Raw genomic sequence first — 15,371 nt, forward strand, 5'->3', positions numbered from 1 at the left:
CTTCCTTCCTTCCTTCCTTCCTTCCTTCCTTCCTTTTAAGTGGGGTTTACTCCCACTGGGTACTCCCCAACATGGGGCTTGAACTCAATACCCTGAGATTAAGAATCTCATGCTCTACTAACTGAATCAGACAGGCGCCCCATGAATACAGGTCTTTAATATTCAAAGTATCCCAGTTTAAAACTACAAAAGAAACAATAACGTCACTCACAGAAGTAGAATTTAAACTTTCTTGGTTTTAGGGGGAAAAAATCCACCCAGAGCTTAAGAAATATTTTCTTTAACTCCAAAATTAATCTACCTTCATGGATGTATCTTTTTCATCTAGGGGTCTGAGATAGACAGGCACAGGTAGATTTTTCATCTTATTTTCCCCTTGGCCATTGGTTACCTAATAATTAGGAAGAGGAGAGAAAAAGACACATTGGTAAGCCTCATCAAAAGTGAATTCACAGAACCACTGGGCCATGAGCAAGCCCTGGTAGTACATATTTATTCTTTGAAATCAAGTTCAAGTTAATTTTGTTATTCTTATTTGAAAAATAAGCAGAAAGTCATCAAGTGGCAATTAGAAACAATAAACAAGATACTATGGGAGCTCATAAGAGATACACTAATTCATGAACATGTTCGTGCGTATGTGCGTTCAGGAGCATGTATGTGTGTGCATGTGTACACATGTGCTGAGTCTTTGAGCGGAGGAAATATGGAAGCAGACAAGTTCCTGTAGAAGTGAACTGAGTTTTACATCAATAGTCTGAAAGGCTCCATGACAATGGTTTCTTAAAACTTCTAAAAAATAGATGTGTTTATTTATTTATTTATTTATTTATTTATTTTTCAACGTTTTTTATTTATTTTTGGGACAGAGAGAGACAGAGCATGAACGGGGGAGGGTCAGAGAGAGAGGGAGACACAGAATCGGAAACAGGCTCCAGGCTCCGAGCCATCAGCCCAGAGCCTGACGCGGGGCTCGAACTCACGGACCGCGAGATCGTGACCTGGCTGAAGTCGGACGCTTAACCGACTGCGCCACCCAGGCGCCCCATAGATGTGTTTTTTTAAAAAATGAAATCTTCAAATACTGAAATAGGGCAGGATACTCATTAAACTCAATAGCTCCCCGCCCAAATTGGATTAAAAAATGGGCAGATGATCTGAATAAACATTTTTCCAAAGAAGACATACAGACAGCTAACAGGTACATGAAAAGATGTTCAGCATCATTAATCACCAGGGAAATGCAAATCAAAACCACAGTGAGATATCACTTCACACCACAATTGCTATTATCAAAAAGACAAGAAATAACAAGTGTTGGCAAGGATGTGGAGAAAGGGGAACCCTTGTGCCTCTGTAGGTGGGAATGTAAATTGGTGTAGCCACCGTGGAAAATAGGATGGAGGTTCCTCAAAAAATTAACAATAGGGGTGCCTGGCTGGCTCAGCCAGTAGAGTACGTGACTCTTGATCTCGGGGTCGTGAGTTTAAGCCCTGCGTTGGGCACAAAGATTACTTACAAAAAAAATTAAAAATAGAACTACCATACAATGCAGTAATTCCACTTCTGGGTATTTATCTGGAGAAAACAAGAACATTAACTTGAAAAGATATATGGATCTCTATGTTCACTGCAGCATTATTTACAGCAGCCAAGACATGGAAACCACCTCAGTGTCCATCGATGAAAGAACATAGAAAGGAAATACGATATACAAATACAATGGAATATTATCCAGCCATAATGGTATCTTGCCATTCGTGACAACATGGACGGAACTTAAGGGCATTATGGTAAGTGAAATAAATTCAGACAGAGAAAGACAAATACCATATGATCTCACTCATATGTGGAATCTTAAACAAACATACAAAGCTCAAATACAGAGAATAAACCGGTGGCTGCTAGAGGCAGGGCGAGAAGTAGGTGAAGTGGTTCGTAAAGGCGGTCAAAAAGTGCAAACTCCCAGTTATAAAATAAGTCATGGGGATGTAATGTACAGCACGACAACTATAATTAATAATACTGTATTGCACATTTAAAGTTGCTAAGAGAGGAATCTTTAAAGTTCTCACTGCAAGAAAAAAAATCTGAAACCACGTTCAGTGATGGATGTTAACTATTAACTAGACTTATTGTGGTGGTCATTGCAAAATATACAAAAATATCAAATTATTATGTTGTGTACCTGAAACTAATATAATGCTCTATGTCGACCATACTTCACTAAAAACAGAACAAAACAAAAACACAAGAAACAAACCAGCAGGCTACCTCACGTCCCACACACTTGAGAAACCTCCTGTTGACCCTCTCCCTCCTCACCGACTCAGGCGCTTCTTTTGGGCTCTGGGGCTCCAGAAAACAGCCTGAGAACCACTACCCTGAACCCTTCTCTAAATGCGTGCCAAATCAATGAACTTGAAATGAGCAGGTTTTGAGACCTGTAGGTCAGCTGCTTCGTGCCCAGGGACACTCCTCTCCCCCTGCATTTCCACTAGAGGCTCTTACCGTGTTCACATGTTACCTGTTTGTACTTTTGAGGCAGACTCCAGCCAAAAGCCTGCACTCTGCCATCTTCCTTCTGGACGTGTGCCTTTACCTGGCGATACTGTTCTCTCTTCTGTTCTCTGCGTGAGGCTAAACTAGCTTCAGTTCTAAAAGGAAAAGAGATATCCCTTTTTAATTACGGGGATATAATAACAACAGCGTCTCTCCCCCTTCCCACTAAGAGAGCAAAAATAACAACCAAAAAATTACATAATTTCAGAAGAGTTTACTTCAGACTTTTGCCTTAAGAAGTATTATCCTAAAGCTGGTCTGTTTAAAGTTTTGCGGAGGGTACAGCGTTCAAGCTTTAACAGATTAGCAAGCAGTCTGTTTTATTATGTTTAAACATCAGCCGTCAGATTTCTATCAGGTTTCAGATTTTGGCCATATGAAAGGGAAAAATTCTTAAATATCTTTAGTTCCTCCCTGTTTTGTTCATTCAACAAACATTTATTGAGAATTTTCTAATGCCTGGGAATGTACTAGAAGTGACTGAAGATCAATAAATCAATATGGTCTTAGGAAGATAATAAAAGGCTCGTTTCTGGGCCCCATCAATTTGTTTCCGAAGACAAAAGTGCAAAGTGACTGGATAAGCTTGTGAACGATGGAGTGAAATATCAAAGAAAACTATCCTGAAAATAAGTGGTCTTTCTTTGGGCTATTTAACTTTTTGTGAGGTGATTTGCTGTGTAGGTGGTAGTTAACCAGTCTGTGTGCCAGACACTTTATATATAAAGCACTATATAATTTAACCCTAGTGTCCCTGAGCCAGGTTATCATACTCATTTTACAGGCAGGGACACTGGGGCTCGGAGAGGTTAGCTTGTCCAAGGTCATGGACCTAAGGAGTAGTAGAGTCAGGAGAGAAATTCAGCTACTTGTGACACCAAAGGAAATGTTCAAACATCCGGGATATAGGCTCATATAGGCCTTTAACTCCACTGATATTTGTCAGTGTTGTTATACCAGCACCAAGGAGACATTTTAAAGCAATTCTCTGTTTATGAAAGCCCTGACATGCAATTTTCATAAAAGATATTGACTACAAGTAATTTACTTAAAGGTACGCAGCCACAATACAAAAATGGTTTCTTTATAGACTTATTGTGAACCTTATAGATGATCTGATAAGCGGCAAGAATATCTTAACTGTTAACTTATTTTTAGAGCATAAGCACAAGTCTGGAAAATACTTACTCTTCGCTAAGGAAATCAAAGGCTTTGGACTTATCCCCAGGGAGCTGAGATAAGGTGCTGCTTCTTTTCTTGACGGAAGGAGTAACATGAGAGGTGGGTGCATTGTACTTCAAATTAACAGGTGGTTCAGGTTTCTTAGCGGTATTACTTGAGGAGCTAAAAAGTCGGCTGAAACTAAAGAAAAAAGTGAGAGTGAGAGAGAGTGAGTGAGTGAGAGACAGTAAGAGCCTTATTACATGCACTGTGAGAAACAATCCATAACTTTCCACAAGTTAGAATGCTTTTACAAGGCAATGAGTTAGAAACTGGCAGAAAGATTTTTGTAGTCATATACTACTTAGCAATTAACTCACTCACAGCCAAACTCACACATTCAGTAAAGAGAAACTATTGCTTAAAATGGCAGACCCTTGTTCTTCAATTAGCAATTCACATAATGAAAGGAAGAAAGTCTTAAGTACAGGGAACTTCCTGTAATAAAGAAATAAAGTAAAATGGTTCCTAGCTCCTACTCGGTGAGTAGTGGTTAAATAGCAAGGTTATGGCTGCAAGATTTGAACGGAAGCTTAGTTTGCCAATTCTAAAAATAGTAAGAAAGCACTGGAACACATATTGCCATTTTAACATCTTCTACATATTTCTATTAAGCTCAAATCATAGATCTACCTTCACATCCACTGAAAAGAATGAACACTTCCAATAAATAGCAGATTCACCAAAAAATGGATGTTTTAAGCATAGTAAATGCACAGTACTTCTGGCAGGAACATAATTCAAGTCCAAAACACACAAATATACACACTTCTCAAACCTACAGACACTAAATTTCTAAGCTTTACTTTGTCAAGTTCCATACAATCACAGAACCAGCGAATCCATGTTAACTTATTCACTGAGGATCCAGGTAATTATCAACTCTATGAATAATTTCCAATAGTTTTTATTTAATTTAGCAGAAGATTCCACCAAATGCACAACCAACATGATGCAGCTTACGATAGCATATGTTTTGTCCTCAAGAATAGCCTTACCGAGCTGGCATGCTACATATTAAAAAGAAGAAGTACAGTTTAGCCATATACTCCAAATTTTAAAAAGAAAGAAGACATAAAATCACACTTAAAAAAATTCTGACTGTAATCTTCTTGTTTCAAAGTGCCCTCTGATATCTTTATGTGTTTTTAGATACTTACAACTGCCAAATGCTTGACCTTTTTTTTTCCTGCATGGCTGGATTTTCTCTTGATGCACTACATTTGAAAAGAAAAACAAAGAAAGAAAAAATGTTTTATCAGTTAGGTGTTCTAGCTTTCTATCTGAAGAACAGAGGACCCAAGAAGTTCATGAAATACACAAAGGAGAATCAGCAATTAAATTCAGTAAGTAGTTGCTTTGACCTATCAACTGTCAGTCAACCTGTAAAGGCTAATACAACTAAGATAAATAAAACACCATGCCTTCATCAAGAGTTCAGTCTGCTAACAGACAAGACTGTTATCTGTGCTAAACAGGCAGCTAACATGCCTGAATGTTAATATTAAAATTTTTTATTGAAGAGATATCCTCCAATTCTCCCTTATGTCAAAATACTGTCTTATAAATACTAAATCCTTATCTTTACATAAAGGTCTCTATCATCTCATGCTCTAAGTTCTCATAAAATAACCTGTAACTTTACTGTTCTGATGTGTCATTTTTCACAGGACTAAAACTTTCCCATTACTGAAAAGATCACCAGAGATGGGGATAAACTGGTAGTCCAAGAAAATTTCAGAAATTTTGGCACTCCATACCAATTTAGTAAGGTGGTAAGGATTCCGCTTTCACTATCAGAGTTCAGTTTTCACGGTTTTTTAAAGGACTGAATTTAAAACATCTTTTAATTCAATGAAAAAGTTAAAAGTGAGCTACCATTTCTTTTGTGGAACACCACATGGCTGTTAGAATTAAAAATAGCAATGATGGGGCGCATGGGTGGCTCAGTTGGTTAAGTGTCCGACTTCGGCTCAGGTCATGATCTCACAGTTCGTGGGTTCGAGCCCCATGTCGGGCTCTGTGCTGACAGCTCAGAGCCTGGAGCCTGCTTCTGATTCTGTGTGTGTGTGTGTGTGTGTGTGTGTGTGTGTCTCTGCCCCTCCCCATTTGCACTCTGTCTCTCCCTCTCTGTGTCAAAAATAAATAAACATTTAAAAAAATGAAAAAAAAAATAGCCATGAAAAGTAGAACCTGTCTATATACCTCAATTTTTAAAATATTTATCCATTATTTATTTAATATCCATTAAATGTGAGAGTTAAGAACAAGCTTCTTATTAGTACATCAGTTTCTTTGACCAATTAATGAAGATCAAATTCTGATCTCCTTCCTTGTTAGCAGCTATAAGCAATTACAATTTTAGCAAATTGTCAATGTGCTATACAAAGTACTTTCATTCTAGTACGACATTGGTAAAAGATGTATAAACTGTTAAATAATGTAATCACAAACAAGTAAAAGTTGGAGGTTAAAAAATATGCTTATAAACTTTAATATGGTGTATTGGTGTATATGTACTGTTATTGGTAAATCTGACATGGGAATCTAAACTCAAAAATATGGGCGGAGTGCCTGAGTGGCTCAGTTGGTTAAGTGTCCAACTTCGGCTCAGGTCATGATCTCACAGCTCGTGAGTTTGAGCCCCGCATCAGGTTCTGTGCTGACAGTTTGGAGCCTGAAACCTGCTTTGGATTCTGTGTTCTCCTTCTCTCTGCCTCTCTGCTGCTTGTAGTCTGTCGGTTTCTCAAAAAAATGAATAAATGTTAAAAAAAAAAAAAAAAAATTTAAGTAAGGAACACTGTTACTAAGTATGACCATAAGATGGCAGCACTAGGTGTGATCTAAGATCCAACCAACAAAGATGTCAACAGAAGGTACATTTTGCATGAATAGTCAGAAAGGAGGGAAAACCAAACAAGAGTATTTTACAGAAAGACACTGAGAAAAATGACTTAGTTTCCTGTTTGGCACAAGAAATGTTTATCTTTTCCTGACATTATTGCAAAAGTAGTGTCAATTTCTATATTCTTTTGAAAAATGACCATCATTCATAAGTAATAACAATTACCTTTTAGAGGTCATAGGAACATTTGCCAAGGGCCCTTTGTTCAAAAGGCACCCACTTTGATCACATTCTGTTCCTAATTCCTAGTGTTACTTTAGAAAGTATCTCCTAGTGGGGTGCCTGGGTGGCACAGTAGGTTAAGCATCTTGGTTTTGGCTCAGGTCATGATCTGACAGCGTGGGACCCTGCTTGGGATCCTCTCTCTCTCTCTCTCCCTCCCTCCCTCCCTCCCACGTTTGCGCACTTGTGGCTGCGCGATCTCTCTCTCTCTCTCTCTCTCAAAATAAGTAAACTTCTGTAAAAATCCAAGTTTAAAAAAAAAAAAAAAAGGTATCTCCTAGTAAACAGAGTAAGAGGTTTGGATCCCCAAGGCAAGACTCTAGTTCTGAGTGAAGGAATGTTCAAACCTAGGAAACAATACTAGAAAAACAGCAAGAGGCACTTCTCACCGAATCATTTCTGTCCATCGAACAGCTTCCTGAAGCTCCATCAATCTCTCTTTATACTGGTTTCTCTCCATTAGAACACGGGCCATTTCTACTCTAGTAAACCGCTTCCTCTGGGCTGTGGGAATATCACTCTGTAACGAAAAGAACACTGCAGATCACTCTGGGAGCCTATGTCTGTTTTGGTGTTATGTTAAACTTAAAGCTTTGAAACATTTCTTAATTTCTAATCTACTGGATCATTTAAAGAGAAATAATCTTCTAAAAATAAAATCAATAGAGAGATTTAAATAATTACCTATGATAAAGAAAGGTATACAATTTAATTTCTGAAAATAGAGATATTTGAATATACCGTAAGGAAAATACAAAGAACAGTGTAGATTTTGAACTACAACCAAAAAAGATTAACAAAATATATCTATATAGACTTAACAAGCTCGCCTGGAAATGTTCCTCTAATAACATTATTTTCAGTTGATGTTCTACAACAAATGCTAATTATTCAGCAATTTTTACAATTTAGTTCTGAAAGGGGTTCATTTACCTCAGACTACTCATCATATACATATCCAAGGCTAGCACAGACAGTAAGCTTACAGCTTAGTTAGATTACCGAGGTGCCCAACTCTAAGAGTCACTAAAGCACCAACAGAAATACAACAAGTGTATTAACTAGAATTCTTCTTAAAGTCAGGAAAGGATGTGACTGTGGTTAAGACCCAAGAAGGCATGCTCAAGTCAACTTCCTTCTACTGTAATTCCTAAATGCTCTTCTGGGGAGGAAAGTTGGTTTAACTGCAGGGTTTCTGTTTTGCTGAGCAGAGTACACACATTGGGGATCAAAACGGAAAGAGTGGAAAAGTGAAGAAAGAGGCTGAGCTTAGCACTCAGGAGTCTCCTACTTTGTCCTCTCCTTTAAACAGAAGTCAAACAGCAGATGATGAAAGGACTTCGAATCTGCAACATGGTAACCACACTACAAGGTTATCTACCCTCGCAGAAGACTTGTACTAGACTGTTCACAACAACATTGTTTGTGGTGTTGTAAAAAGCTGAAAATCACCTAAATATACATTAATAGGAAAGCAGATACTTAAAATTGTAATATATTCATACAATGGGATATATATAAAGCAGTGAACATGCAAAACTTACAGCATTATACAGTAACACAAGTGATCTCAAAAACATAATACTGAGCAAAAGAAGTAAATCTTAGGGCACCTGGGTGGCTCATTTGGTTAGCCATCTGATTCTTGGTTTCGGCTCAGGTCATGATTTCACGGTTTGTGAGCTCAAGCCCCATATCAGGCTCCACTCTGACAGCAAGGAACCTGCTTGGGATTCTCTACCGCCCCGCCCCGCTCTTCCCCTGTGTTCGTGCACACTCTTTCTCTCTCAAAATAAATAACAAGTAAATCTTCAACTATGAAATAAAAAACAATGAAAATTGAACCATCTTTTGTAGTGATACATATATGTATGATAAAAAAAAATTTTTTTAAATATATTTTTATGTTAGTTCTACTACGCCCAACATGGGGGGCTTGAACTCATGACCCTGAGATCAAGAATCACACACTCTACTGACTGAACCAGGAAGGTGCCCTGATAAAATTCTTTTTTTTTTTTTTTTCCAAAGGTAAGAAAATGATAAATATAGGACAGTGGTCTCCTCTGGAAGGGGGTTGCATAGGGTATCTTCACTGTTTGATAATGTTCTAGTTCTTAGGTTAGGCGGTGGGGTCCTTATGTTAATTTATTATGTTTTGTAACTTACATGTGTTATGTATATTTTTGGTATGTATCAAGTATTACATATTAGGGGCACCTGTGTAGTTCAGTTGGTTAAGTGTCCAACTCTTGGTTTTGGCTCAGGTCATGATCTCACGGGGTTGTGAGAAAAGCCCCGCATCGGGCTTTGCACTGGGCATGGGGCCTGCTTAAGATTCTCTCTCCCTTTCCCTCTGCCCCTCTCTGTCTCTCAGAAAAGAAAAAAAAAAAGAAAAAAAAGTTTTTAAACAAAAAGTGAGACTAAAGGGGCATCAATTAAGCATCTTCTACAGGGCACCCACATATCTCAAGGCTGATGCTTGACCAGCAGACACCTGTTATAGGAATAATAATCTAGAAGCCAGAAGAATTACTAGTATGCTAATTATACTGGCAAGAAACTCATATTCAGTCTTTTGAATTTGCGTATGTTGAAAACAATATAAGCTGACTGACTCCTATTAAAGTTCTAGAGCTCATCTTTTTGTTTAATACTATTAAACAACTTTTATTATTAAGCTTTCATATTTCAAATTCAAAATTTGAGACAAAACAAACAATAATAAATCCCAAAATGTTTCGACTGGTCCGTCCTTGAGCTTGAACATGCAAATGCAGGTCAAGGCACAGAGCCACAGGAAAAAATAAGCACACCACAGGTCGCCAGAAAGCTCAGCACCTGGATACCATGTGGGAACACGAGCTATCCTATGCAAGACCACAAACAGACCATCTCTTTTCTTTTCAAGTTTACTTTTATTTATTTTGAGAGAGAGCATGCACACGCAGGTACAAGCCAGCAGGGGAGGGGCAGAGAGAGAGGGAGAGGGAAGATCCCAAGCAGGCTCCATGCTGTCAGCGCTAAGCCAGATGGGGGGCTCGATCCGACAAACCGTGAGATTATGACCTGAGCTGAACTGAGTCGGGCGCTTAACCGACTGAGCCACCCAGATGCCCCCCGACTTTCTTTTTATAATGCTATATCTAAAGATTAACAAGATTTTCTTGAAATACCAAAATGTGGTAAGAAAAACAGTCCAAGATTGTAAACCTACATCATCATCGTCTTTTGCTTTTTGTCGTGCATCTTCAGCTTCTGCGCGAGCTCTAGGGGAAAAACGGAACATGTTATTTGAGTTGCACTCATCTTTTCAAGGACTAAAAGAGTAGGTCACAAATGTTAATCAACACTAAGTGATTATCTGTCTCTTTCCGGAGTACTTAGCTGCTTTCACTTAGGGCAACACTGATGTAGCACTGTTCTCAGGGAAAAAACTGGTGTCGAAGAAAGCGGGGTGAAGGAAAATAATGACTATTGCTAATTTCCTTACTAGCAAATTTTAGAATGGTTCTACTAACTTTTTTCACATCATGACAGACCCAGAATGTGATCGTGGTACCACGGGGTGAGAGGAGGGGCAGGCTCACGGCACAGCTGCCTTTTCCCAGGCAGCTGGTACCCGTCTCGGGGTGACGCCTGGGCCCCTCTGTGGTACACCGGCAAAGACAGGTGGGGTCAGAAGATTCCAGAGAAAACTTACTTCCTAAGCTCTTCCTCCAGCTCCTTGTTCTTTTCCTCCAGCTTCAGTTTGGCCTGTTTCACAGCCTCCAGCTCCCCTTGCAGCACATCTTTCTCACAGGTCAGCTCATCCACCTTTGCTATCAAATCATTCTTCACTACATTCAGAGCATTTCTAAGAAACACATATTTCCAGCGTATCATTAGAAATAAATACTCTTGCTGTCTTTCAGCTTATTCTCTTACAGACTCAAGTAATTATACAACCAAAGCTGAATAATTGAATACTTTAGAGATATTCCATGTGGTGCCATTTGTAAATAAAGATTAAAAAAAAAAAGAGCAACCATCTAAGTTTTTACTCTTCTCACTTATCGAAGAATACACGGATAAAGCAAGGCAGATCACCAACTAATGAAAATGACAGAATTAACTAAGATTAAATTTTTACAAAATGGCATCATCCATACGTGTACTGTTGTTAAGTTCTGAAAAAAAATATTACCTAATCAATTAAGTAAGGTTTATCCTTGAATTTACCTTTAATAATTGATGAGGAAAAAAAGTCTAAAGAAAAAAAAACTGGAAAAAAATCTAACATATAGATCTTTTGGGTACAGGTAGGTATAGTGCCTCTAACTGCATTCTATTTTGGATATACCTGGGTGTTCCAAAGATGCTCTGACACAGCAAATTAACAAAGGGCCACAGTCTGCTTTGCCACATGACTCAGAACCTGCCTGAGCCCAATATGTCTGAGGGCCTGAGACCCCCAAAATTATACCTGAAAACCTCCAATTATGGAGGAGAGCTCTGAAAAGGTGGCCTGGGTATACATCGAAACATGTATGCAGAAATAAAGACACCCCAGAGGAAAAAGGTAAGAAAACAGGCATTCCAGGGGAAGGAGCAAAAAAAGCATAGGACATATGCACAAGGTTAAGAGAAAGGCATGCACACTTGTAGACTGGAAAGGAGATGAAAAACATTTCTGCAAAAACCAGAGCAAACAAAACATATCCATCAGTGAAAGTAAGTCCCATCACCCATTTCAGAAGGGGAACGAGATAGGGTAGCGAGCCTGCAGTTGCATGCTGTGTTCATTTGAACAAGGGTCACTGACTCAGATGAGAAAATTCAGTATCTTGTGCTTCTTGTTAAAATTTTGGATATATACTTACTTGGTTTCCAACAGTTGTGTATTTTCTAATATAAGATTCTCAACTTCACGACCCATTCCTACCAAAACAATAAAATAAGAACTCTCAAAACACATTATCAAAAATTACATAAACTTGTATTATGGTAAACTATAGGCTCAAATTTTAATTTATAAATTTTACCTGTCCTTTAGTAACCTTATTTTGTCTATAATTTCATTTGATATATCTACTTGTGTAGGTTATAAAATTATAATTATCAATCACAAAACAAAGCTAAAGATTTTGTTAGCCAATTCTTTATAACTGTTAGTCTATATTTTGTTTCTCATAGATAGTATTTCAAAATGATTAAGACTTTTCTGCCAAATATTCTAAAAAGCAGCAGTACTTAGAGAAAAAAAAAAGAGTAAGCATTAATACAGATCAAAAATCATTTCCAAATCACTGCTGATATTGTAGGCTTTTGCCTAAAAATTCGGTCTTACTAAGAGAGAACTGGCAGAAACAAGGCCAAAGAAAGACGGAACCCCAATGCAGATGAAACCTTACCAAAGAAATTATGGTCTTAAAGCCCATGCATTCCATGTAAAGCAAAAACAAAGAACAAGAAATGTTTTATGTAAGAAACAGCATGAAAAAAGATTATTAATCTGTAAAGTTTTATGCATGATATGAAATACATCTGGAATCACAGTGTTATGATTTAATGCATAATGATGTGCAAAAGACAGAAATTAAGATGACTTCCTTCATTTATAAGGATGCTCTTTGATATGTTTTACCAATTCTTTTACACAATGAAAACGGATTAGAATGAAAACCCCACATCAATAATATAAAGTTTCCCTCAAAGTGCCACCTCTGAAATGATAATGTTCAGTTATTACTTTACAGAATCCTGTTTAATAATTTAACGAGGACTGTAAGGTCGGCAGAGCATTCAATGCAAGATCCAATGCAATGATCTTTAGGGAGAAGAAAGTTATTTAATTTGCTAATTATAAGAAACTGAAGAAATAAAACAACACACTAGGGAATGTATCTCAAAAAGTTACCAAATCAAAAAAGCAAAATAAAGCAAAACAAAAGACCCATCACTCACTTAACCCAGCTAATGCTGGAAAATACACATTCAGCGGAAGAAGTAATATTCACACAACCCAGCAAAACAGAAGGGAAATATCCTAAAGAAATATTTCTAAAGAAAACTACATAAGGAAAAGGAATTGTTTTTTCTTTAAATAATTTTTTTAAAGGTAGTATTTCTAATGATTTAAAGATTATTTAAAACAAAACCAACTTAGGAATGCTAAAAATTCAATGCTTACATATACGGAACTCATATTTTGTCTATTATAATGATCTCAAATACTCTCAAAGATCAGGGTACTTCTACCATGAAGAATTAAATGTCAGAAACAGTAGCTTATTTAATCATCTATATATTCTTCAAAAAGTGAAAATAAAGACAAACTAAAAAAGTTTCCAGATTCCAATTCCAAAATGAATTTTGGCAAGATACTGCTGAAATATGTGCTTTAAACACTAATGTTAACTTCCAATAAAGCTTTACAGTCAGAAGAAATAGGGTTTAGATTGGTTGAAAAAAGCTTATGTAATGACTGTGTTTGCTATAAACTCTCAAGCATGTAGGGAGATAAGCATAAAAGCTGAAAATATATGGAAGGCAAAAAAAAAAAAATAGTTGAGCAGAAAAAAATGATGAGAAAGCATTACATGAGGATAGCAGCCAAGAACACCTAGCTTAAAAAGCAGTAATATTAAAGTATTTAAAAGCATACACACCAGAATATTCCCCTGGGTAAGCAGCCCAAGAGAAAAATGAATGAGAATCACAATTAGATTGTTTTCAGAAAGCAAGATCTATGCTCATTTGTTTCAAAATGAGAGAAAGGAGACAATAAAATTTAAAAGATGTAGAGAAACCAACCATTAGCTGAACACAATGTAAATATTATAAATAAGAAAAAATCTTGAAATATGTACCATATGGGAATCATATGATAATGTAGTTTCTAAAGTTTACACATTCTCAGGAAGAGTTCTCTCAAAATCTAGTGTATAAATTTAATATGTGGTCAATAGGATTGTGCAAAATTTTCACTTTGAAATGAACTGATAAAAACTAACTCCTAACTATAAGAAAAACATAACTTGAAGTGGCCCCACTTCTATTCAAGGTTTCAACCAAACATAAACGTAGATCTAACATATTTGCCAACTTTACCTATTAAACAACAAGCAAACTGCCTGGCAGTTTTGTAAATCATAGAAGTCTCCCTTGGATGTTAGTACCAATCCTCAAGCTACGTCCATAGCTGGGCCTCCAAATGATCTGTTAATCCCTTGAGAAAGTATGCACAATTTTGTCTACCTATACATGCATTTTCCCAAAAGTACACTGCTTTCTTACAAATTCTCCCAAAAGGGAGTTCTAATTCTAAAAGGTGAAAGAATCACAGATTTAGAGGTGAAATAAAACTAATAGAACTACGTAGCAATCCATTCACTAAACTGCTGTGCTGTGTGCTAAAGACTCACTAGTGAGCAAAGGACAGAGTTGTCTTGGCCATACAGAGCTTAGAGCCCCAGGGAAAGGAGTATGTATACAATTATAGTAAAGAACAAAGTGTGGCACATCGAAGAAAGTGAGGTCCATGAGAATACATTTCATGGACAATGGAGCTTTAACTAGGGGATCAAAGCAGAATTCCAACAAGAGGATATGCAAGGGGATATAGAAAGACATAGATACATAGATTTTTTTTTTTTTTTTTTTTTTTTTTTTTTTTTTTTTTTTTTTTTTTTTTTTTTTTTTTTTTAAAGAAAGGGAGTAAACAAGCTTTGGTGATTGGTTCTCAAGGAAGCAGGAGAGTTCCTGAATGGAGAACTGAGTGGACACTGAGCTCATTCATTCACTGAGACAGTACACGCTGGGGTAGGAATAGCCTTGAGGAACAGGACAACGAATGATGAACTGAGCTTTAGGCACATCAAGTGTAAAGCCCTATAAATCATCTTAGAGGTGTCTTGTGGGCTGCCTGGAAGTAGTAGTCTGGGGCTCTAGAAAAAGATCTTAGAAGGAGATAAAAACTGTGGAGCACTTTTCTATGAAAGCCAAGAAACAAGAGCAAATAAGATTTCGCAAAGAAGCATGCCTGGGGCACTGATATCTGAAAGGTGGGGAGAGAAGAGGATCCTGTAAAGAAGACTGGAAAAGAAAAGAGGCAGGAAAGAATGCAGGAAAGTCTGTTATCACAGAAATTCAGCAAAGATGGTGTTAAAGACAAATGCTACCTGAGAAGTCATATGAAAGAATGTAGATGGAACCAGAAGGAACCGCTGCATATAGCAAAGAAGAAGGCTGTTTCAGGCAAGGAGAGTGCAGGGAAGAATGTCCACACAGACTGAAGGAGAAGAGGTGCGAGTGGGAAAAGGGAGATCCTGCCAATTTAAAGTACCTACACATTCAAAAAGTCCGCTTTGTTCACTGATGTATCACAAGCATCTGGGAGATACCTCGCTGATACTGCTGCATAAAGCAGAAATGCAAAGAAAGTGAGCGATTGGGTGGAAAGGTGCTGAAGGTATAGGGT

General features: G+C 37.4%; 1 protein-coding gene across 6 annotated transcripts in view; it reads right to left on the reverse strand.

Moving 5' to 3' along the window:
• The window catches only part of SPAG9 (sperm associated antigen 9), a 133,709-nt gene that overhangs the window by 23,904 nt on the left and 94,434 nt on the right, over nt 1-15,371 (reverse strand). For all 6 annotated transcript variants that reach the window (XM_058704499.1, XM_058704501.1, XM_058704504.1 and 3 more), the window contains 8 exons: nt 11,773-11,830; nt 10,614-10,766; nt 10,128-10,179; nt 7,300-7,430; nt 4,944-5,000; nt 3,751-3,924; nt 2,528-2,657; nt 302-391 (listed from right to left, as the gene is read on the reverse strand). In XM_058704499.1, coding sequence (XP_058560482.1) covers nt 302-391; nt 2,528-2,657; nt 3,751-3,924; nt 4,944-5,000; nt 7,300-7,430; nt 10,128-10,179; nt 10,614-10,766; nt 11,773-11,830 — 845 coding nt within the window. The remainder of the gene's footprint in view (nt 1-301; nt 392-2,527; nt 2,658-3,750; nt 3,925-4,943; nt 5,001-7,299; nt 7,431-10,127; nt 10,180-10,613; nt 10,767-11,772; nt 11,831-15,371) is intronic.

This window comes from Neofelis nebulosa, chromosome 16 (genome assembly GCF_028018385.1).
Source record: "Neofelis nebulosa isolate mNeoNeb1 chromosome 16, mNeoNeb1.pri, whole genome shotgun sequence".
Classification (NCBI taxonomy): Eukaryota; Metazoa; Chordata; class Mammalia; order Carnivora; family Felidae; genus Neofelis; species Neofelis nebulosa.